General features: G+C 37.2%; 1 protein-coding gene across 2 annotated transcripts in view; it reads right to left on the bottom strand.

The window, feature by feature from the left end:
• The window catches only part of nlgn3a (neuroligin 3a), a 124,647-nt gene that overhangs the window by 5,691 nt on the left and 96,035 nt on the right, over positions 1-22,921 (bottom strand). For both annotated transcript variants that reach the window (XM_041255693.1, XM_041255692.1), the window contains one exon: positions 2,114-2,903. In XM_041255693.1, coding sequence (XP_041111627.1) covers positions 2,114-2,903 — 790 coding nt within the window. The remainder of the gene's footprint in view (positions 1-2,113; positions 2,904-22,921) is intronic.

Raw genomic sequence — 22,921 nt, 5'->3', positions numbered from 1 at the left:
TAATCCCGGCTTCTTTAAACGCAGAGGCATTCCCCTAATCCAAGGGCTATACATATATTTCCACGCTGGGATGATTCAACATTGCACTCTTTAACATTCAGTGCTATTTTTAGGCCCCCTTTTTCCCTCAGTTGAATTATTTTAACACATGTGTTCCATTATGTTTTTCTGGCTCAAAACCCTATTGCTTCAGGCTATGTTTCTCAGAGGATGTTTCCATTCCATTCACACACACAAGGGGTGCATAATATCAATCTGTTTCACAGTGCTCTGCTTGTACATTTCTGGATCACCTCAACTCAGACAGACGGAAATCCCCGTGTATCTATCCTTTACCTTCTGTATGTCAGCCCCCCCTCCCCTGCTATGTACCTCAAAGCAACTTCCTCTCAAGACCTCTAGGGATTCAATCTGCTTATTAAGATGTGATCTGGGACAAACAGAATATTGGTGTAGCCTTTGGCAAACCAGAAGAAAGGTATGAGTAATTTGTTCTCGGTGAGAGTTAAAAAAAAAAAAAACTGTCTTTGATATGTACATATATCAGGTGCTTGCTCTAAATGAGAAAATATATGCAATTTAAATAATTGCTGAACAATATTTAAATCTGTGATTCAGACATAATTGTTGCTTCTGCTAGTTAGTTATATAGCTAGATGCTATTTCAGTATTCAGCTTACTTAATTAAAGAGTAGTTTGTACAGCAGCCTTTTATTCTCTGGCTATGTACAGCTATGGCCAAAAAGGTTTTGCATCACCCTGTAGAATTAACTAATTGGGACTGAGGAATATTGGGTTGGCAGGGAGGGGGTTAAGTTCCTCCCTGTCAAAACACATTTATAAAAAGGGTGAACACAGATGTTAATTTAGAGTTAATGTTGGTGTTGGAGAAGGTGTGCTGTGCTGTTTGTCTTGTATTGTCGTGGGTTTTTTGGAGACCCTTGTGCCGATTTGTTTGTTGATGTGTTTTGTTTTGTTTACTGTTTGTTTTGTGTATTTAAACTGTAGTTTCTGTGTTCTAAGCCTCTCTTCCTGCTGATAACATCCTGGGCTGTGACGCTACCCTGTCACATGCTCCTATGTTTTTTTTTTTAAATCTCCATTCTAAAGTTCTAGATGTTGCAATCCTTTTGGCCATAGCTGTAGAAGTGGTTGAGGTGCCGCTAGTCCATTAGTCTGCATGTGTATCACACTGACTTTATGAATTACACCCTGAAAGCTGCTCATTGATTTATGAAGGTTCATAGTAACCTTCCTATAATTGGTTAAAAAGGATATATCACCTTGCAGGCTTCTCACATTGAAGCAATGCTGTCCTGGTTGCACACTCTGGCTCAGCACTCCTTTGACGCCAGTATCACCAGAGTAATCTTTCTCTAACCCCTGTATTCGCTACAGAAAAAGGCTGTGCTTGTCTAAGGTTTCAGATCAGTTATGCTCTGTGGGGGAATGCATGGTTGATTCTTTTGAGAATCAATGTCAGCCTCTTGGGTATCACGTGCTGGAACTCACTGCTAACTCCATAGCAACCCCCCCCCCCCCCAACAACTGTACAAGCAATTTGCTTATTTGAATTATTTTTTAACCTGAACAGTTTTCCTGTCTGATTTCTACTCACAACAATGTACATCAGAAAGGCTAAATAGGCTGCCTGGTTAAATTGAAATTTTGAACCATGTCACACATTATGCACCTTTCTGTGGTCTACAATTTCCCAGATATATACATTTCCATTAAAGTAAATTCAAGAGACAGAGCAACTGTGATGGTTAATGTGCTTGGTGACTTATATTTGGCTCAGGTTCCAGCTTCCATCCTGTAACTTGGGTGGTGGTTAGTTACAACATAAGGACAGAAGGAATGCAGAAAAACCTTATATATATATATATATATATATATATATATATTCTATAATATCCTATTATATAGATATATATTAATATTAGATATATATATATATATATATATATATAGAGATTCACAGAGGATACTTAGACAGCCTGTGAATTGATTGATTCAGGATTCACGGTACTACGTTCAGTACAATATAGTCATGTTTGAGTAGTTTAGGTAGAATACTGACATCATAAGGGAGGAGAGATCTGTAACTTACCCAGTTTTGGCAAAGTTTGTCCAGTAGGTCATTACCACGGCACTCAGCATCACATCATTTTTGGAGAAGTTGCAGGGGAATAGGTCGGTAGGTCCAATCATGGGGATACCAAATACATAGGGCACTTCATCCCCATGGGCAGCATCTGACCAAGCAGGCTTCATTACACTCTGACAGTGATGGTAAAACGCGTAGAAATAAGTTGGAGATCCGTAGCGCGCGTGCAGATCTGCTGTCACCACTGCTGGCTCCACCCACTGATGGTCTGTGAAAAGTGCCACCAGAGTTTTCCTTCTGGTCTCAGGATTCTCTCGATCAGCCCAATCTGTGTACATAAACTTAATAGTCTCCCTCAGTGTGTCCTTCCCTTCAGGGTAGCCATATAGGCTGTCCACGAAGTCTGACACTGAGAAGTCAAAGTCATTTCCAGAGACTCCATCTTCAGAGTCAACCACATTCTCCACAAAGCGGAGCCCTTCTCCTTGGTTAACCCCCAGCATGATGTCATAGTTCAGGAACTCACCCTGCTCCATCAGAATCTCGGGGTCGTCAGGTATTACATCACCATCGATGACCGGCCCAAACGCTACATGGTACCGAGCCGGCTGGATGTCTTGCTCCACCAGCTCTCTGGAAGTCTTCTTTCTCAGGCAGTCCACCATGTCCAGTGTATCGAGGACATTGCAGCCCACCTTTTCAGCAAGCAGTCGTGAGTATTTTACTGGCTGATAGTTCACCGCCCAACTAGAGAGGGCTGATCCACTTTGAATGATGGCTCGCTGGAACAGACCTAAATGACAAAGAAACAAATCAATGTTAGTCTTTATTATCAAAGGTAGTTCTAGACTCATACCTAGTGTCTTCTGTACTTTTATAGGGCAAACAGTTAAGCTCATAAAAGCTATAGCTCAGAAAGACATATAATAACTAAAAGGAGATTGTCTTTTCCCCAAACTTAATTTTGTTTATGCAGCTCATAAAATATTCCACCACTGGCAACACGTTTCTGAAATAAATATAAGTATTTTACACTGTGTAGTTCTACAGCCTGGTACAGTGTGCTTCGTGGCACTGCTTTACTATTGATTTTGCTGTAAGTTTATTCTTGCTATAAATGGATTATGGTTCAACATCTGTTCAGACTCAGTTTCACGTTTTGCATCAGGTTCAATTTACTTGTTTTCCAATTCAGGGAGCACAGCACATAAATGGAAGTGATGGGTTTCTTGTAGAAATGTTCACTTTATTTCTAAACTTAGGGTACAGCCTGTGCATACTTTCAAAGCGTTTTTGTTCAGTCTTTAATTACCTCCTGTATTTTGTTTTAAAAGACCAAAAACAAACTAGGCAATGTAATTCAAGGCCTCTTAAGTGCTCTGAAGTTGTTAGTTTTTCATTGTCTGTCATGGATGTGGAATTTTAACAATACGGTTGAGGCTAATTAAAGACAGATAAAATGACCCCTTGTGTCCTATCAATGTTCTTTACCTTACCTCCACCAGTATCGTTACAAAGCTGGCAATATGCCTTGAAAGAAACCCATTGATCAAGTGTCTTTCTAGGGACACATATCAAATCAACTTTAAGGCAGCTCAGGTCAAACTTGTAAGCGTAAAGACACGATTAAAGTAGACTAACCGCCCAAAAACACGTAAAGACTGGAAGGTAAACGCAAGTGCAAAATGTACTAAACTTACTCCAACCGCTGGTGTGAACATCAACTGAACAATACTCAACTCAAACACCTCCTGCAGCTATGGTGTTGCTTGCTGCTACTGCAGTGCAACTTTTTCACCACCCAGCATATGCATGCTGTACCACACCTAAAGGCACGGTGGAGAATTGAGCTGCACACTCAAAAAAAGCAAAAAAAAAGGGCCATTAAGAGAGTACTATTTCCCCATGTCTTCATGTAAATAGACAATGACAAGATTCTTTTGAATTATTTAAGTGTTGCCTAGAAAAGGTGACAGGAACTGAAATATAAATCCGTATGGATTAGATCACCAGGAATACATTAATGTTAAAATACCTCTAATAATTTGGATCTGTAATAAGTCTTTTTACTTCCCTGTATTTGTAGAGTACAGTGAAACAAGGCAGAAGAGAACATAGCTTAGTCTTCTCTTGTCAGGTCACCCCTGCTGTGTAATTAACCACACAGTTTAGCAAATTTACATTTCTTCTTTTTTGGATATGGAGATTCTCTTGTTCAAATGCCGAAGGTTAAATAACACGTTTACAGCGGGTACACTTTAAATAAGAAAACAACATCTGGCTATTTTCCTTTTTTTTTAACTTGTCTTTATGATGTATTTGAAGTTTAGATACACAATTTTCAATTGAAAACATTTTGATGATACTCAATTTCATGGCTTTCTAAAGTATGCAATCTATATTTAATGTACTAAATTTATATTTAATGAATTTTAAAGCTGCCGTGTTCCTAAACTGTGCTCACATTTTCTCTCAAAAAGAATCTGTGTTTAGGGGGTGTAATTTAAAGGGAATAGCATATCTGATAGTTAAACATGGATAGGTGCAAAAACCTGTATCATCGCTATGACTGGACTGTAAAACAATGTGGCAATTTTTACCGTGTAATGGTGCTTGACTTAAAGAATCGTAGAAAACGGCTGTGTACCAAAATGTGTAAACACCATTACCACACTGGGATACACCGCAGCTGTATTTTATAGCACTGGAGAATCACTCAGGATGGCATCAATCACCTATCCTTGGTTATTCCAGGACTACCCTGTATAATGAACTGGTTGATGAAACCCTTGGGGTTTCCCCAGTGCTTTTGAATGCTTTAATAAAATCCAGAAGTGGCTTATCCCAGCGAGGTGAATCCAATCAACAAAGTGTATGGTCTGTGTTACTGATGGTATGATCACAGGTTAACAACGTGGCAGTGAAACGGTTCATTATTACTGAATAACACAGGCAGTGGAAGGCAATAATTCAAACAGTCATATCAGGTCAGAGATCTGTGTCAAGGTTACCAACACATGTGCCTGAAATATGAGGCTTCGGCACTGTGGAGGCAGCCTTGTCGAATTACTGCCACAGGAGGGTTAATTTATATTGTATGATAGTCACAACTGAATCTGACCATTGGGTCTTTATCAAGAAATAAAAAATGTGTCATCTATTTGATATCACTGGTCAACGTGATGGATGCTGTTAGATTTTGCAAGAGTTGTTTCCACTGAAATTATGAAGCCAGCAACTGAAATCTGATATTTCAGCAGTTAAAGGCATGGCAGTTGGTTTACCAAAAACATATAAACTACCCTTAGGGGATGCTTAATTTCTTAGTTCAATGATGGTGTAATACGTTATTTAACAGTTTAACTCTTGGTGCACTCTATGTTATCAAATAACTCTGGGATTGCATTCTGTTAATGATGCTTCTGTCTTTATAGTGCCTTTAAAGAAGTACAGAAAAATATGTGATGAATTACTTATACTAAAACTGACTACCACAAATGGTAATTATCTTGCTTTCTGCTTGCTTTGTTTTTTGATCCTCTTTAAACTGCTGTAACAATAACGGCATCAAGATTACAATAATTTCATTATTTACAGTAGTTTGTTTTAATCCCTATGGTATATTTTTTTTTTGTTTTGCTTTAGGGACACAAGCTACCTCCCCTCCTGATCTTAAACACACATCTCTCTGTGAGCCAAATTAGCATGCTCCTGCTCCTACTTGATGTAGCAGCGGGTTATAAATGACATCCTCAAGCTCGGTTACAGTCTAGGAAACAGATCTGTTATACTGATAAAATGTTACCTCTACAGCGCAGATTATGATTTTTTTTTAAATTAGTAAAGATCTACTGAAGCACCTTTTTTGAAACCCTATATGGCGCTACATCTTTAGATCACTGTGTGACAAGGAAATGCTGAACATTCTTACAGCAGGCATTTTTTTTTTTTTTTTTTTAATAAAAAGTAAATTATTTGATAAGAGCAGACCCTTGCTAAGGTCAGGTACAGATCTCTCATACCCGTACTTCAATCTGGCAGCTGACCCACTAGCTTTAAGATTCTGCTTCTAACCTACAGTACAAAGCCCCTCATACCCTTGTCACAAGCACCATGTCAAAACTGCTGACTCCCCTGTGCCTGCGAGTTTTCAGATATCTGGCTTAGCAGCTTATTTTGCCACATTACACCTTTTCCTGGAAGGTATCGCCCAGAGCTATTAGGGACACGACTGTGACATGCTCCATTTTGTAAGAATAACTTAAATGACTACCCTATAAACTACCAGTAGCACATACAATACAGCTAAATTGATGCTGCTGATGACTGTGACAGCTGGCAGCACTTTATATTACAGGACAGGAATAGTTGTGTAAATCCATTGTAATACCTTGGCAATTACAGGTCATTCCTGATGGAAACTTTTCATGATATGGAACGTTTAAATTGAGGTAACTCACAAAACAATTTTAGAAACTTGTTTTTTAATCATTAGACAATATGCTGCAGAAGGACCACAAACTACTTCAGACATTTCACACAATATTGCTGACATCATAGAAGACGTTGATGAGCGTAGATCTCATAACAAGGAGGCTTGCAGCTGAGCAATGTTATGTATTGATTCATCCAGGAGTTTTTCTTTGAATGTGCCACAAGAGAACTAACTATAGAAGAGGTAGGTTGATCTCTTCAAGTTCAAAGCAAAAAGTCATAAAAAACTCCTACCTTAATCAATACCACAGCGCTGAAGATATTCAGGACTAGCAAAAATAATCTGATGGTTCAAACAATTGGATGATCAGCAGGGATTAGAAAAAACTGTTTGATTCAATAATAACACACACAGCGCAAAGTGTTATTTTAACTTCTGCTTGGTTCTCTATATTGTCACTGTGGAAATTGTATTAATATATTTTTATAGCAGAAAAACAGCATCCTTGATGTATAGACAATTCACTTTCCTGAAACTTTTAGCAAAAGGTCATAAGGAAAGTAAGTTTAAAAAAAAGTCAATTATAATAACATAAGTGATGTACAGTAGGATTATTTTGTTTTTATGTAAGTCAAATGTATATCATATGCTTTTTTATTATTAAATACTGTACAAATGTGTATTTTATTTCAACAGTGGCAGATCTTAATTGTGACAATACCATATATATATATATATATATATATATATATATATATATATATATATATATATATATATATATTCGCACACACACACACACACACACACACATACACACATACAGTGGTTTGCAGAAGTATTCACCCCCTACCAATAATGTCACACTTTGTTGAATTACAAATAATTTGTGCAGTCTTTCAAATACACTTTTTTCATTCAAAGCTGTAGTGGTTAAACTGAACACTTATATGAGGAGGAGGTTAAACGTCAACAAAACTTGCAAAGAAAATGTACAAAATGAAATTTACTGGTTGCATAAGTATTCAGACCCTTAAATCAGTACTTGGTAGAAACAACTTTTGCAGCAATTACTGCTATGAATCTTTTTGGATAGGTCTCTACTAGCTTTGCACAGTAGGATGGTGAAATGCTTGCCCAATTTTCACTGGAAAATTGCTCCAGTTCTGATAAGTTTGTTGGGGATTGTTGATGGACTGCAATCCATCTTGCCATACATTTTTGATTGGATTCAAGTCAAACTTTGACTGGGCCACTCAAGAACATTAATTGTCTTCTTGTTCAACCACTCCACTGTGGCTTCAGCTTTGTGCTTTGGGTCATTGTTCTGCTGAAATCTGAATTGGGTTGGGGCTTGTGCCAGACGTACGCTTGGAATTTAGACTTTCTTGCCACTACTCCATACAAGCCAGCTTTGTGTAGGGACCAGCTTATTGTTGCTGTGTGAACACTGACTCCCATCTCAGACACAAAACTTTGCAGATCTCTCAAAGTCATTGTTGGCTTCAGAATTACATCCTGAACCAGTTTCCTGCTTGCCCGGCTGCTCAGTTTGGGAGGGCGACCTGATCTGGGCAGTGTCTGGATGGTATGATGCATCTTCCACTCAATGATGGACTTCACTGTGCTGAGAGGGATAATTTTCTTGTATCCTTCTCCTGCTCTGTGCCTCTCTACCACTTTATTCCTGACTTGTTTTATGGTTGCTTTGTTGGCTCACTATTAGCTTGAAATACCTGAGGGAAATTATCTACAAGTTAAACCACTGAGTACACAAAGGCTGAAACCATTTCTCTAATGTTGTGACCTTTCAAACAAATCATTTGCACCTGAGCTTACTGGGTTGAATACTTATGCAACTGAGATTAATCTGTTTTTCTCTGTAAATCTTAATTATTTTTATTCTATATGCATTTTTTAACTTTATTAATGTGGAGTAGTTTGTGTAGATTCTACATGTAAAGTCTAATTTGAAAGCATTGTGCACTATGCTCTTGTGCAAACCATTTGTGTGTGTGTGTGTGTGTGTGTGTGTGTGTGTGTATATATATATATATATATATATATATATATATATATATATATATATATATATATATATATATATATATATAGTAATGTTAATACTGTATATAGAAATGTTAATGCCTGGATACATAAATCAACCCTGGTGGAAAATATCAACATAATGATCCGCCACTGTTTATATAATTAAAATAGACTCTACATTGTTGTAAATAACTATCAATGTATAACCATTAAAGTAAAGAGTTTCATATGTAAAGACCAGGCATGTTGCCTCGGTTAGGCTTAGAACTGAACTTTAGCACAGGTTAAAGTGCTGTGTTCCCTACTCTGTGACAATTTTTAGACTTTCAAAAGATAGTTTCTGGTTCAGCGATCACACCTCAGGATATCAACCTTAAAAAATTCACAAATAAGCTTCGGGCAGGAGTACAAAAATAAAAAATAAATACATTATTAAGGCTTCTAAACCAAGAAACGAGCATCCACTGCAAATTATGCTGGTACCTTAGACTGAAGAACAATGACAACGGAAGGCTGTCAGTACAATGTACCATGATGATGTTTGTGTGGGATTGGGGATTAGATTGTAGTCTGCAGGTGGAAGGAGCACAAGCCCCAGTTTCAAATTGAAATGAGATGAGTTTCACAGACTAGTTTCAAAGGGCGGATGGATAATAAAAAACTATGAAAACTCCTTAGCTGAGATTAAATAAACCAACAACTCTTCATGTTATCCAGATAACTATTACTTGTAATCATGATTGGAAAAAATATTGTCAAGTAGTTTTGTCATATTTCATTTTATTAATCTAACCTCAGTCTTAACCCTAACCTTAACCTAATCAATATTAACAATACTTATAGGGGAAACAGAGAATATTTCAGATAATTATCTCTAATTCCTGGTAATTATTTTTCAAGTAAGAAGAAATCTAATATGAGTGTGGGCAACTTGGACCACACCAGTCTAAAAAATTGATTACATTAACTCAAATAAAGCTCTATTTATTATAGGTCCCTGTGACAGAGATTGAATGACGCTTGTGTTAGATCTCCCTCCCAACCTGTGAGGGCACTAGGTAAAGGGAACAGAGTACCCTGAACTAAAAGGCATGACACTTTATTGCCGTGGGTAGGTGGAAGTAGGCCAGCTAGAAAAGGAGCTACGGTACCCGAACTCAATGACCCGAACGGGAAACGGCGTGGCATCCGCAGATTGGAGAATCAGATGCGCTCGTTAACCAAGGGGTCATGAGGGAGGGTATAAAATAGGGGCATAGCAAAGTAATCTGTTCCTTTGTAAATGGGTGGATTTGACCTTGAAGGAATAACATGTAAATACTGAAAACCATGAGTGTTTGTTTTTTGCTTGTTGTTGTCGGCTATAACTGTTGTTTGTCTCATTAGACTCCCAGTAAGACGATCCAGAGCTCTAGCGTAAGCCAACATCAACCCAGACATCACTTTCACCCCTGCATTTCAAGGAGAACTGTAAATTGCATAACTAGCACCTAATATCCTCACTGCCATGGGTTTGTGTTTCATGTTTAGTGTGGGTGTTTGTAAAACATGGTCTGTTTGGTTGCGGGTTAAACCCGGGGATTACAATTACGAGTGATACACACCGCTGTATCACTCCAACATTTATTATTTACTGGTGTTTGCCTTCAGGCTCTGGACATTCTCATTAATTAATTAATAAAACACCTTTGCATCTGAAAGCAATTGTCTCTGTGATTAATCCGCTTTGCACTGCACTCACCTGTATCCACTCACCACTTTGCCACAGTCCCACACAGATTATTATTTAATTACACCATTGTGGAAAGCTGACTTTGATAAAACCAGGAAACAGAAAAAAATATTGATACCTTGGCTTTAGCAGAGAAATTCAGGCCCAGTTGCTACTGTACATGTTTTGAAAACCTTTGCAGATATTTTTGGGGTATAGAGACATCTCTGTAAGTTGACCAAGCTTTAGTTTCCAAATTATCTATATGTGGAACCAGGAACAGACATTGACAAGTTGCCCAAGGCAAGTGCTCCAGATGGCTTATACAGTTTAAAGTGTTTATTAACGGGTGAGGGAAGTTGTCCACCATGTCCAGGTTTACCGACAGCCTATATGTTCTACCTCCACGTCCTAAAGTGGTTTATTACTTTATTATACTTACTGTATGAAATCTGGACTGAAATGGCCAGGAATAACTCCAAACCCTTGCTTTGTTTGATATTTCTATCTGTGCGTTGAGAGCAGCCAAGTCCGTATTACCTTCATGCCAAGGCTGTGATCAAGGCGGAGGAGGATTCACAAAGACTTACAGAAGCAATCAGTGGCATATTTAAAATGCAACTGGAACATGTTTGGACAGTGTCTAATGGGATAGCCAGAGCACTGTTTTAAAGTACTTTTCAATGTTGTTTTATCATGTTAAATAATGTAAGGTGATATGATATTCTCTTCCTATCACTGTATTAAGAAGCAAAGCTTTAAGGCTGGTAGATACATAAGGAGGAGGCTGAGAAACATATTTCCTCAGTTAGAAAACAGATGGTACTTATTCTTGGAACCCATAGCAATTAATGAAACATTTGCCAACTGTATATGTCCCAGTGCAGTTCTAAAAGGACTTCTGATTCAGCCAGTGAGGGGGATTTTGCTAAATACACAGCTGCCAACACTAAAGCTGGAACATTACTTATAGCTTTACTGGGAACTTGCAATATCTGACAATTAGACAGCAATTGGTTCATTACAATATGGAACTATGCTGCCAGCATGGCCACCAGATGTAGGGTAATGTAAGGGACCTTACAAGCCCAGAGTATTGGATTATATTAAAATTATAGTTTAACCAGCAGCGCTAAAGCTACAGACTGCATCATAACGTAGGGAAATGTATTCAACCTGCCCGAAGCACAGTTATATCAAACAAAGCCATCTGATTTAGTCATTAAGGGGTAGATGTAAGAATAGGCGCAGTGCAAATAACTGCGAATGCAAAGTTCAAATTGCATTGCAGTCAGGCAATTATTTTGCACTGCGCCCTACGTAAGCTTAAGAGCAATGCAAATTACTCCACACGCACAAATAATGATCCACAATTATGATAAAGAGGGTCTCAACGACTGCATCTGTCTATTTAGCGCCGCACTTGCAGCCCAGCGGTAACAGAGTTAGGAGTACGGAAAGCAATATAGGCGCTGTATGACAATAATACAAACCAAAAAAATATATATATATATATATATATATATATATATATATATATATATATATATATGTTAGAGAAAGAGCAGCAAAGTCCTTTTGGTGCACAGAAAAGTTTTCTGAGAAGGAAGTGATGGTCCTTACGGCTGGTCTAGCTCATCCCCCAATTCAGCTATTAGGTCTAGGATGACGTACGGAGTGAGACGATAAACAAAGTGACCCTGGGATTGAATACACAGGGTCTTCTTCATCTTGTCCTTCTCCTCCGAACATGTTCCTGCTTCTCCTCAACAAGAGTCAAGTGTCACCACACCTGCTTTTATACAGCCCTTTCAAGTACTTGCTTCTACAATGGTTTGCACCTTGTAAGAAGTGGTGTAAAGTTTTTGGAGGGTCAGCAATTGCCTAACGGCAAGGCAAAATCCTTACATTACATTATAATGTTTGCGTCCGCTGAGTATTCAGATCCCGCCCAATGACATGCTTTTTTTCTTCATCTGAATGCATGTCAATATAATTTTTATGGATTAGTGATGGCAAAGTGCACATCTGAATGCAGATAGCGGGTGCAGAACACCAGGTGAACACCATTCTATACATCCCCTACATAAACCCGACTTTATGGCCACATTATGGGGGCTTTGTACCTTCAAATAACTTTGCACGTATCCTTACATCTACCCCTTAATGTCCAATCTTTCTGTAAATATTTAGCCAACATTTTAAATTTGTGGCACTACTCCAGATGACTTATTCTGACTAGATGCATAGGAGAGAAGATCAATCTATAAAATGGAAATAGGAGACATCAAATGTTTAAGGTAGTTAAACTTGTTATTTATATGGATTTACTATGTGTTTAATGTGAGCTACTGTAAACTTTTATACATTTTAATAGGTAAAGGCCTACAGGTGGGGTTATGTAACATACAGTACGTTTCTAGGACAAAAGATAATTTGAAAACACACATCATAAATTACTGTAAAAATCTTAGGTCTTCATTATGGATCTGTTTGTGAACACTGTCTCTAAACATATTCCCTGCAATGCACATAAATCACAACAAGACAGGACAATGGTCGTTTCAGAAATAACAAATGCACACCTCTACAGGAGATGTATATACAGCAAATTTCAAGAGCCCCCATAGTTAAAGACATTAATTACATTTAGGTAATTTGTCATGTCATCTAATACAGTCTTATTTCAAATAAAAAGTTATTTTTATTTAGTAACAGAATTTAGTTCAGGGAAAACATAGATAAATGATGCAATATCCAGCTGTCAGTGCCTTCCTCTGTACTACTTCCTGTGCAGGTGGGTAAAGTGGGATGCCAAACCCAAATTTGGAATAAGACCCTCCAATTTAAGAACTTACAATGAAAGCCTTTCTTAAGAGCCAATCAAAAGAAATCTGAGAAACAAATAATGTATTTCAGTGAAGAGAGTGGACTAGAGAGCTTTACAAAACCACTATGATACAGGCAGGGACAATGCAGTATCATTTTTACTGGAACATGTTTACTTCCCAATTCAATCCCTGTTTAATACATTATAAAATAACGAAGTGATATAAGTATATGGACAACAGAAAATGCCACCCCGTTATCTAAATTAACTGCAGTCAATTACTGCACATACAGCATCCACTGAACTGCTGAATGTATATTGTCCATTTTAGATAGCTTACTGTGCTATGTTCTTTTAAAAAGGAGGGCCAGAGACAGAGTGTAAACTGCAAAACAGCAATCTCAATCAGCAGATTCGTCTTTGAACGTAATGTAAGCCAATATAATATTTAAAAAATAATAATCATATTAGTGAGAATTAAAGATCTGTCACCAGTGAAAACAAACCTGTAAGAATGTATTTAGCATGCAGTTAGAGGTCTGGGTTGCAGTAAGATGAACCCTGGAAGTAGGCAGCTTGACCAAAATGATTACTGAATGAAATGATCTGTCTTCCAGTACAGAACATTTGTTGTATACTAGCTGAAAACTATGGAACTAAAAAAGCATTCATGCTTAGTGAATTTGTATTATAAGATGTACTTTACGATAAGACCTATGTTCAGATTGGGACAATGGCCAGTATCTGTATTATCTAAGTTTTTATTAATGAGAATTGACAGTAACTCAGTTCAGGGGCCTGTTTCACGAAAGTGGTTTAATAAAGCCGGGCTTAATTTAAGTTATCTAGTTTGAGTTAACGCAATATAACATAACCGGCTAACTTGGTTTCAAGAAAGTAGATTGAGTTTAATTTGCTCTTGATAACTCTGTCAATGCGCATGGAACCAATCGTTAACACACATTCTATTGCGTTAACACGCATTCTTAGTTATCCTGCTCTGAAGTAGGTTTATTTAAGCGAGATATGTTACCATGGTTTTAAGCCTGAGTTATTATTATCTTGTTTTGTGAAACCGAATAAGCTTGAATTTCAAACCTAAACCTGGAAGTTAGCCGGGTAACTCTTTAAACCATGTTCGTGAAACAGGCCCCTGCTGATTAGCTATAAATATTTGACCTACCATCATATATGTTGGCAGAGTCTCTTGTCTTAGCACCTGGGAAATAAACCTCTTTTCTCATCTTGACCTCGGTATTGTACAAATCTTAGAAGAGTTGTTTAGGTGTGCCCTTCTTGTTTAGCTCTGAAGAAGAGGAGCTTGCACCATCAATTATACTCCAATGTGATGAATGGTCCAGATTTGAAGTTAACGAGAAGGCAAAAAAACACCCTACCTAACAGCAATTATGTGTGGATTCCCCAGAATAACCTAACAGAAGGACATCACAATGGTCTGAACCAACACACTGCAAATCCTCTGAATTACCATACTGGGACAATTCCACCACTGCAATATTAATTCCAAATCCATCGTTTTGTCATTTCTGGTAATTCTGTGGTCTGTTAGGATTATATCAGAACAATATCCCAATAACACTGTTTATACGTTTCAAGATATTAATACTATTTTTTGGTCGATTCCTTCATATTTCACCCAACGTTGACATACAGTAATGTTTTCTGCAATAGAAAATCACAATATTAAATCTGAATAGATAACACTAAAAATGACAGACTTGAAAATGCTGTTCAAAAAACAAATGTTGGTATTTTTTTTTGTATTCTATTTGACAACTGCTTCAGCAAAAACAGAATTTTCACACAAAAGCTCCTGTACTCTCAGCTTAGAGATAAACCCAAAATCCACAATGCTTTATAAAACACCTTTATCCACTGCTGGCAACATTCTTGCATACTAATGCAGTTCCTTTAACGCCACGGTTCGGAAACAAAGTTTAAGTTGGCAAAAGGCTTCTATGTTGTAGTTCCCTTGTGTTACAGTGTGAAAATACAGAAATAACCAGTATTACTGCTTTACTTTGTAGCATTTATTTACATTATCTACTTGGTAATGCACTGTGTGGTATGTTCACATTTATACAGTAACTAACTTCTCATTGCCTTTACTGATCTTCCTTCCCAGAGAAACACCTAGAAAAGGTTGAATGTTTTTCAATTAGGAAACCATATTCAGTATCCATGTAGAGAACTGCGGAAGTACATTTTTTCTTGCCAATATAAACTTCCATGGCATGTGTTTGTATTTCAAACCCATTGCTCCTTGTTATTACACAGTTTAGAAGATATCTGACCTGCATGCAGAGTTTGAGAACAGAGGCCTATTTATTTAATTTTGTTTAAAATGTCAGGGCTCCAGGATATTCTCATGGAGACAATCATGCCATTTCAATAGAGGAACAGCAGCTGTCCTAGGAGATGTGGTGGAAGCATTCAGAGGCCACTGAATATTCATGACCTGTGATATCGGTACAAGGCGTTCAAAGGGTGGGGTCACTGGAAAGCCAACAAATCTCTTCAAACACTGTGCTAAATTAAAATATTAATTAAAAACAAAATAACTGAAAAGTGTGGCTTAAAAATCACTTTCCCTTTTAGTTATTATTTACCCTCCAAATCAAATTAACTTTTGTAACAGCTTCAGTATATATTTTAAAAGGGAAAGTCACATTTGTTACCGAGCCACACAATAACACATGTAACATATAAAACAGTCTTTGTTAAACAGGTCCTGATTTAATGGCGATTCTCTCACTAAACAAATGGCTTTTGGATGTGGCAGAGTCTGTGATTAGCAGGGTTCAGAAATTCAGTAGATTAGCTAGAAATCTGTTTCGAAATCCTACAGGAGATGCAGTTTACATAGGCAGGTGGTGCCGTCGGCTAGTTCCTTAACTCAAATTCACAAGTGAAATGAGACTGGTGGTCTCAACTTTATTATAAATCCAAACCTGGACAATTGGCAGGCACTGCTTGAGAGATGCCAGGACTGAATTGACAAATGCTCACATTGCTGGTATCTGGTCTGATAGTAGCCAGTGCTATTATCATTCCCCTTTTCTAAGGTCTAAAATCACCCAGTTCTCCCAGATCATGTTTGTATCATTAAAAAAATATATATGTCAGCAGGCTAAATTTGACACCACATCCAAAGTGTTGAATAATTATAGCGTTTAAGACATTATTTTCAATATGTTCTTGTGACAGGGTAATGTCATTGGCAAGGCTTGTTACCGTCAGGGAGAGAGACTCACACAAGAAGCTGCAGTTTAATTGCTATTGCACACTTTTAATTAAACACAAACAGAACACACAAACAAACGGTTTAAACAAACAACGACTGAACATGCACCTTGTATCCCAACACAGCACAGCATTTATTTAAACACCAACAGTTTTTGCACACCTTTTGCCTCAGTCAGCCATCTCCCCCCTTGAAACACCATGTGCATCTTTCCCACTGTGGATTCGGGGTGTTCGGAGTGCAGATTGGCTGCCCTGCTGACCGCCTGGTGATGCAGCGACCCGGAAGCTAGGCCCAGCAACCAAAGGTCTGGACAGATCTTGTTACCCATGGGCTCTTGTGCAGTGCCCGTTTAACCCCCTTTCTACAACCTTTAGATATGTTCTAACCAATTGATAAAACCACTAGAGACAACAAAATGACTTAGTAATGATATCAGTGTAAGATCACTTTTATCCACAACACTAGCAATACAAGTCATGCTCTAACGGTATGCTGTTAATATACAACGTATATTTGTAGTTTACTTAATGCCGAAGGGTAGTTCTATTGCATTAACAGTGCACTGCATCTCTGCAATAAAACTGTCATTAAGTGTGTATATTTATAGTCTTCAATAAGCCAGAACTCTTAATAAAAATGAAAGCTGACATGGCTATGAAGATCCTACAGGTCCTCAGCCTTTAATGTATTAGTGTTTCCATTAAAAGGGTAGCGCTTCTTCAGAAACAGAGCTTTTAGTCTGATTAGTTACAGGAATAGAAAAGAAACGACCTTCGCTGCATTCTGTCTCCCAAAAGAGATCTGAGTTTTTAACTACTTAACATTCATCAGACAAATCACAGAGCTAGCTCTCATTTTACATTAGAATTATTATTACAGGGAAGGGAGAAAAAGTTCAATCTGAATGTATAATTAGAGTCAGGTTGCTGCCAGAGATGATAATCCATAAAGGGGTCTATGCCTTTGCTTACAACTTACTACTATACCACTGTAGTAGTGGTTTCAGTACTTGTCAAAGCCCTATAACTGTTAAATCACCATTTTCATAATCAATGTATGCACATACAGTGGCACCAGTATAACATTCAGACTGTTACCATAGATTTTAATGCCCATAGTTTTACAAATTACAGTTTATGGAAGCTGAATAGTGTAAAATGTTTTATCTTTCAAGCAGCATTACATGGACACTTATTTTTAACAATTACTTTTTGACCTGTTAAATAAGACACTATGTATGTTTTATTCTGTTGTTGTTCATGCTTATATTATTATTTTCCAGGCTCAAGATACACAACTCCAGTCGCTGTCAACTATCACACGGTAGAGCCTTCATAAACGGAAGCCATCACCTAAGTCGTACCTATAGTACTGCACCAAGACATTTCTGAAAGGAGACATTCAATAAATGGAGATACAATGGAGACAACAAGTGGAAGAGAATATTGCACACCCTGTGCTTTAGTAATTGGATCAAACAGTAGAGAGGGGGTGGGGTGTAGCCTTGTTCTGAGAATCACGGCAAGCCACCCAGAAAGCAGAAAGATAATGGCATGCGATCAATCTCGCTACATCAACTAAAGAACATGATTGCCCCTTCTCTCTGCCTAGAGAAATTATATTCTTTGTACCTCTAAGTGGTGTTTAATGTACCTGACATGCAAAACACATAAAATGAGAACTAATTGTAAAATATCAAATGTCTCCAGATGTCTAATATACAGTTAACTTTAAAAATAATTGTGTAATTCAAGTCTGCAAACATTGCTCGGTAGATGTATAGCATTTGCTTGATTACCCATACAGAACAGTTTGAAAAAATACCATTATGGGAACAATTATCATACAGACCACAGCACTATGAGCAATGACATTTGGAGAACATATTCCATAGTGTTTCTAATACAGTAGTACTTTATGGTACTAAAGTAGTCTGTACTGGACCACTGCAGTACTGTTGGTCTCTTTGCTGTTGAAGATCATGTGGTAAGGGCCCATTTTGCTCTACCATTTCTAAAATGATGATTCCAATTGCACTTGCAGCTTAATGACATCTGGCTATCTGACCTGCTAACTGCTCTGTGATATTGGCCCTAGGAAGGATTTCTGAGCATTGCGTGATTAGTTGAACTCTGTGTCAAGCACTCCTATGAGGCTGTAACTCAAAATTCCGAACGAATGAGCCAGCAGTTCCAGATTAAACTGCGAAAGACATTAAAGAAGCAATAAATGATCCTGATTGAATTTTCTTTTTATATATAAAATGTAATGTAATGGAGCAGATTTATTAAGCTTGTGCTCCCGGGGAAGGTTTGTACCTTTTGGAAAATCAACTTATATTTCTAAAACAGAGCCATATTTTGTGTAACTACACTGGCTATGCTGAAGATACTATCTGGCATGCTGCCATGTTATGATGAAACAGATGAGGCTGGCTTGGTGTTTTTGATGAAGTTAGTCATCAGTTAATTTAGCCTTGGGAAAAAAAAACAAAAAAAACCCACAAACAATCCTAATATTGATTTTACCCAATGAAGACTGCAGAATGGGGATAACAGAAAAAGGCATGAGATAGGTGTAAATATCACTGATGTAATATGATTGGAAACAAAATGCAATATACTTACATCTTGTAGTAGATTGGAGATGGAGCAAGATGATGATGATTGTGTTGGAAAACATTACTCTTTGGTCTAATCTAATCTAATTATCACTGAAATGCTTCACCCTGGATTGTCTGGAAACAATGAACAGCTTAAATGGCAGCTATGTAATGACTGTCCTCTTCCATGCTGTCTGTTGATCACTTGACACATGATTGCCAGTCCATGTTTTCATGTCACATAATCATAATGCCTAAAAAAGCCACTCTGATTTTTAAAATTTGTTTGGTTTCACAAAGCAAACTGGGATACCCATTGGATCACTTTGTGTGGTAGCAGGCTGGAACCAACACGTGTTTGCAATAATTATTGTTATTTGTCTATTAAAATGACAATGCATATGGTTTTCATAGTTTTTGGATTTAACTCATTGCTACAGAGCGTGAACATTATGTACCAAAATTAATTCAACACCTATATTATTCTGTTATTATATGTCCAATACATTATTTTACATTTTTGTACCATTTTCAACTAATTAAAAATTAAAGAAATCCATATTCATATCAACACTACAAATATTTCTCTTTGTCTGTCTTCCCTGACTGCAGAAATAACAGTTCATTTGATATCTGAGAATATCTTATTATAGGTCTTGGTTTCTTGTCACAGAATACATCATTTTTTTTTGTTTTTACATGAAAATGTATTCCATGAGAGAAATAACCATAAATTGCCTTTGAAGCAGCGGTGAAGCATGACAGCAAAATGTTGTTTTGTTTGTCTTCCAGTTTCCGTGATTTCAACACTGGCTGTCAGCTTGTGTCAAGGATCAGATGTTGCAGACAACAGTTTTAAAAAAGCGAAAAAAAAAAAAAATTTTTAAAAAGTGCACTAGCTTTTCTGCTCTAAACCACATCATGGATCATCATTGCGGTGTTGCGTGTCTGACAATGTGGGCAGTAATCCTTACGCTATCACCAGTGCACTACAGCGGCCACTATAAAACAGCTTTGAAAGATTAAAGTTAGAAGTGTAAAAAGTTGTCAGATGCTAGCAAAGTTATTTAAATAGTTGTAACAACACGTGGGGATGTAGAACGCTATATTTTTTGGAACCCTGCTGCTTACTTTGTCTATATGTCAATATAAAATTAATTACATGTATATTTCAGTTATGTATTATCTATTGTAGTTTATTACTTCCCTCGGGTGCCACAACATTTATTGAAAGGTTTAAGGAAAAACACACACAAAAAAATATAATAATAAAAAGCAGAATGCAGAAATTGTCTTCAGCAAGCAAAGAAATCCATAGCTGAAATGAAACAACACAAGCAAGATACTTGTACAAAATCCTGTGCAACTTGTATGTGCTGAATTACTAGGGCTTTTTAGCTTGCAGTGTGTGATAGTTTGTTGGTGTATACTCAGTTCAACTGTCCTTAATTACTTTAGCTAATTTTGTTTGGGCTACATTTCCATATATATAACAGGATATAACAACATGCTAGAGAAAGCAGGTTTCAAACAAATAGAACATTTCACAATCTGTAAATAATAAAAAAAAGGTAGAAAATGCATTTTCTAGTCTGACATTCACTAGCTTTGCTAATTTAAGTTATTTACGCAACCTACCAGCTAAAATATTTGATTAGTTTTACTGCTACTAAAAACAAACCTGTTCTAATTTGGAACCACCTTATTTTTCTGCTCCAAAATCCATCTGAAATATACTATATGCCCAGTACATAATATAACATAATAAGAATGCTGACTGAGGATACCACTTGCTTCTTCAAAAAGTATTCAGATCATCAGTGTCATCCACCTTTGTGTTGCAAAATATGCACAATAAAATAAAGCCATTGCCGTCCACAAAATGCCCTTTTCCAAGCCTGCCAAAACCGTGATTAAAATCTGTGCTTGCTTTCAAAATGCACATTTGTAATTGTGACAGCAGCCAAAATAAAAACGCTACCATCCTCAACTGTTTTCAGCCAACACCTAAACAAAGGAGATTTCATATTGGTACTGCATAACTGACAAAAACATGTTGCAATAAGCTAAATTATACATCGAGAGGTAAAGTTTCTAAGAAACATTTAGGATATTGCTGTGCTGAAAGCATCTAAAGTGTCTGTCGTCACAGATAATTGCCTTCGACTTTGTAGGAACCGCTCAACACAAGAAGAAACATATACTGTAGTTACAATGAACAACTAAAGAGTAAGTAGCTTTAAATTGTATTTTAATTGACCTTTTCCACATCTTTCTTTATTGCAAATGTTATAAAATTTAAGGTAAATGTGATGATTCAATTAAAATGCCATTTTGAAGCTGATTACTCTTAAAATATGTATTTGACAACATTGTGAAAGCTACTGTTAAATGAGATACTGTAAAATGAGATACCCCAGTGTTGACTACTTAATTAGGGGATTACATGGCATAGGCACCCACTGCATCTGCAGCTGTATTACCTTACAGGGAGGTCCATGGTCCTCCATCAACTGGCTTTGGTTGACCGCCAATTGGCATTGGAGGGCACACCTCCTCAACTGAGGTCAGATTGAAAGGAGAGATCCTAGGCCAAACAGTCTAATTATTCCCCACTACATGCTATATAGCACTTAATCTATAAATGCTTTGCCTTGATCTTTGAGTTCAATGTTTACCTGCAGCTCTCCCAAATGTTGGGAGGCTATGATTGTACAGGAGCCTTTTTTGCATTTTCTGAAGGACTATACATGAATGTAATGTTTATTGTTGGGATACAGAGAGCAGAGAACAAAAGGTTGGGGAGTGAACATTCTGTTCCAACGTCAGAACCCTAGCTTCCCACTGAAAAGCCCTTGGGTAATTTGGCCAATGAGAAAAACACCCAGAAGCCAAACATATTCACAGAGCTCTCAAACACTGTTATAAAGGATGTGAAACAATTATTGAGTTGGTTAACTGATGGGAAATTACACATAAAAACATGATGTCTCCCTACAGCATACTCCTGTCTGTTCATCCGTAAAGGTCAAATAGAAAACCATTTTTAATGTCTTAGTCGTTACTCAGATAAGTGGTATATTATTGAAATTGATCAAAGTAAGAGAGGCATCTAACTTTGTTAGGTAGAATACACAAAAGTGTCCCTGTATCCCTTCTGCAGTAGTCTCCATGGTAACTATATGGAGACTAATGCAGAAGGAGTGGAATGCATTCCAACAGAAACATAAGAAATAAGCTTTGCTCCACTATTAAAGAAGCAATTTAAACAAAGACTCAATTAAACAAGCGATGAGGTTAGCAAGAAACATGAAGTAAATAGAATCGTGTAGATACATTTATATTTCAAATCTCCCTCAGCTGTCTGCCCGTCCTAATGATGCTTTATGACACCATGAAAAATTATCTATTTAACAGCAAATCTGAATGGATCTAATTTTGTTTCAATACAAAAGACCTAACTGATTTACTAGGTGGCAGCTGTATCCTTGCATCATTCTTCAATGACTTCAATGTGCCTGTTTGTTTCCTTGTCAATTATCAACATCGAGAAGAATTTTTCTCTTTTAACAATTGCATTTGTAGGAAAATATAATAAGACAATTTGCAGACACTTAATTTCAGCATCAAATGCTGGTACAGTACAATAAACATGCGTGGCGCTAAAGCAATCAAAGCACAAGTAGAGATTGATGGGTTGTGACAAACTTTGGTGACACTAGTGCACTTTAAACAGGGGTAAATTAACTAGAGATTTTATTTTTCACATAACACAGTGAAACCAAATCTAAATTTAATCATGACTTAAACAGTATGTAAGCAAGGGAGATCAGCTTGCCTGTCTTAATTGTGCCACCGTCTAATGTGACACTCCCTATGGAATCCCCAGTGAAGACTGGTAACTTTGCACCACCAG

This window comes from Polyodon spathula, chromosome 7, assembly GCF_017654505.1.
Source record: "Polyodon spathula isolate WHYD16114869_AA chromosome 7, ASM1765450v1, whole genome shotgun sequence".
Classification (NCBI taxonomy): domain Eukaryota; kingdom Metazoa; phylum Chordata; class Actinopteri; order Acipenseriformes; family Polyodontidae; genus Polyodon; species Polyodon spathula.
Note: the sequence above shows the minus strand (reverse complement) of the source record. Positions and strands in the feature narration are given on the sequence as shown.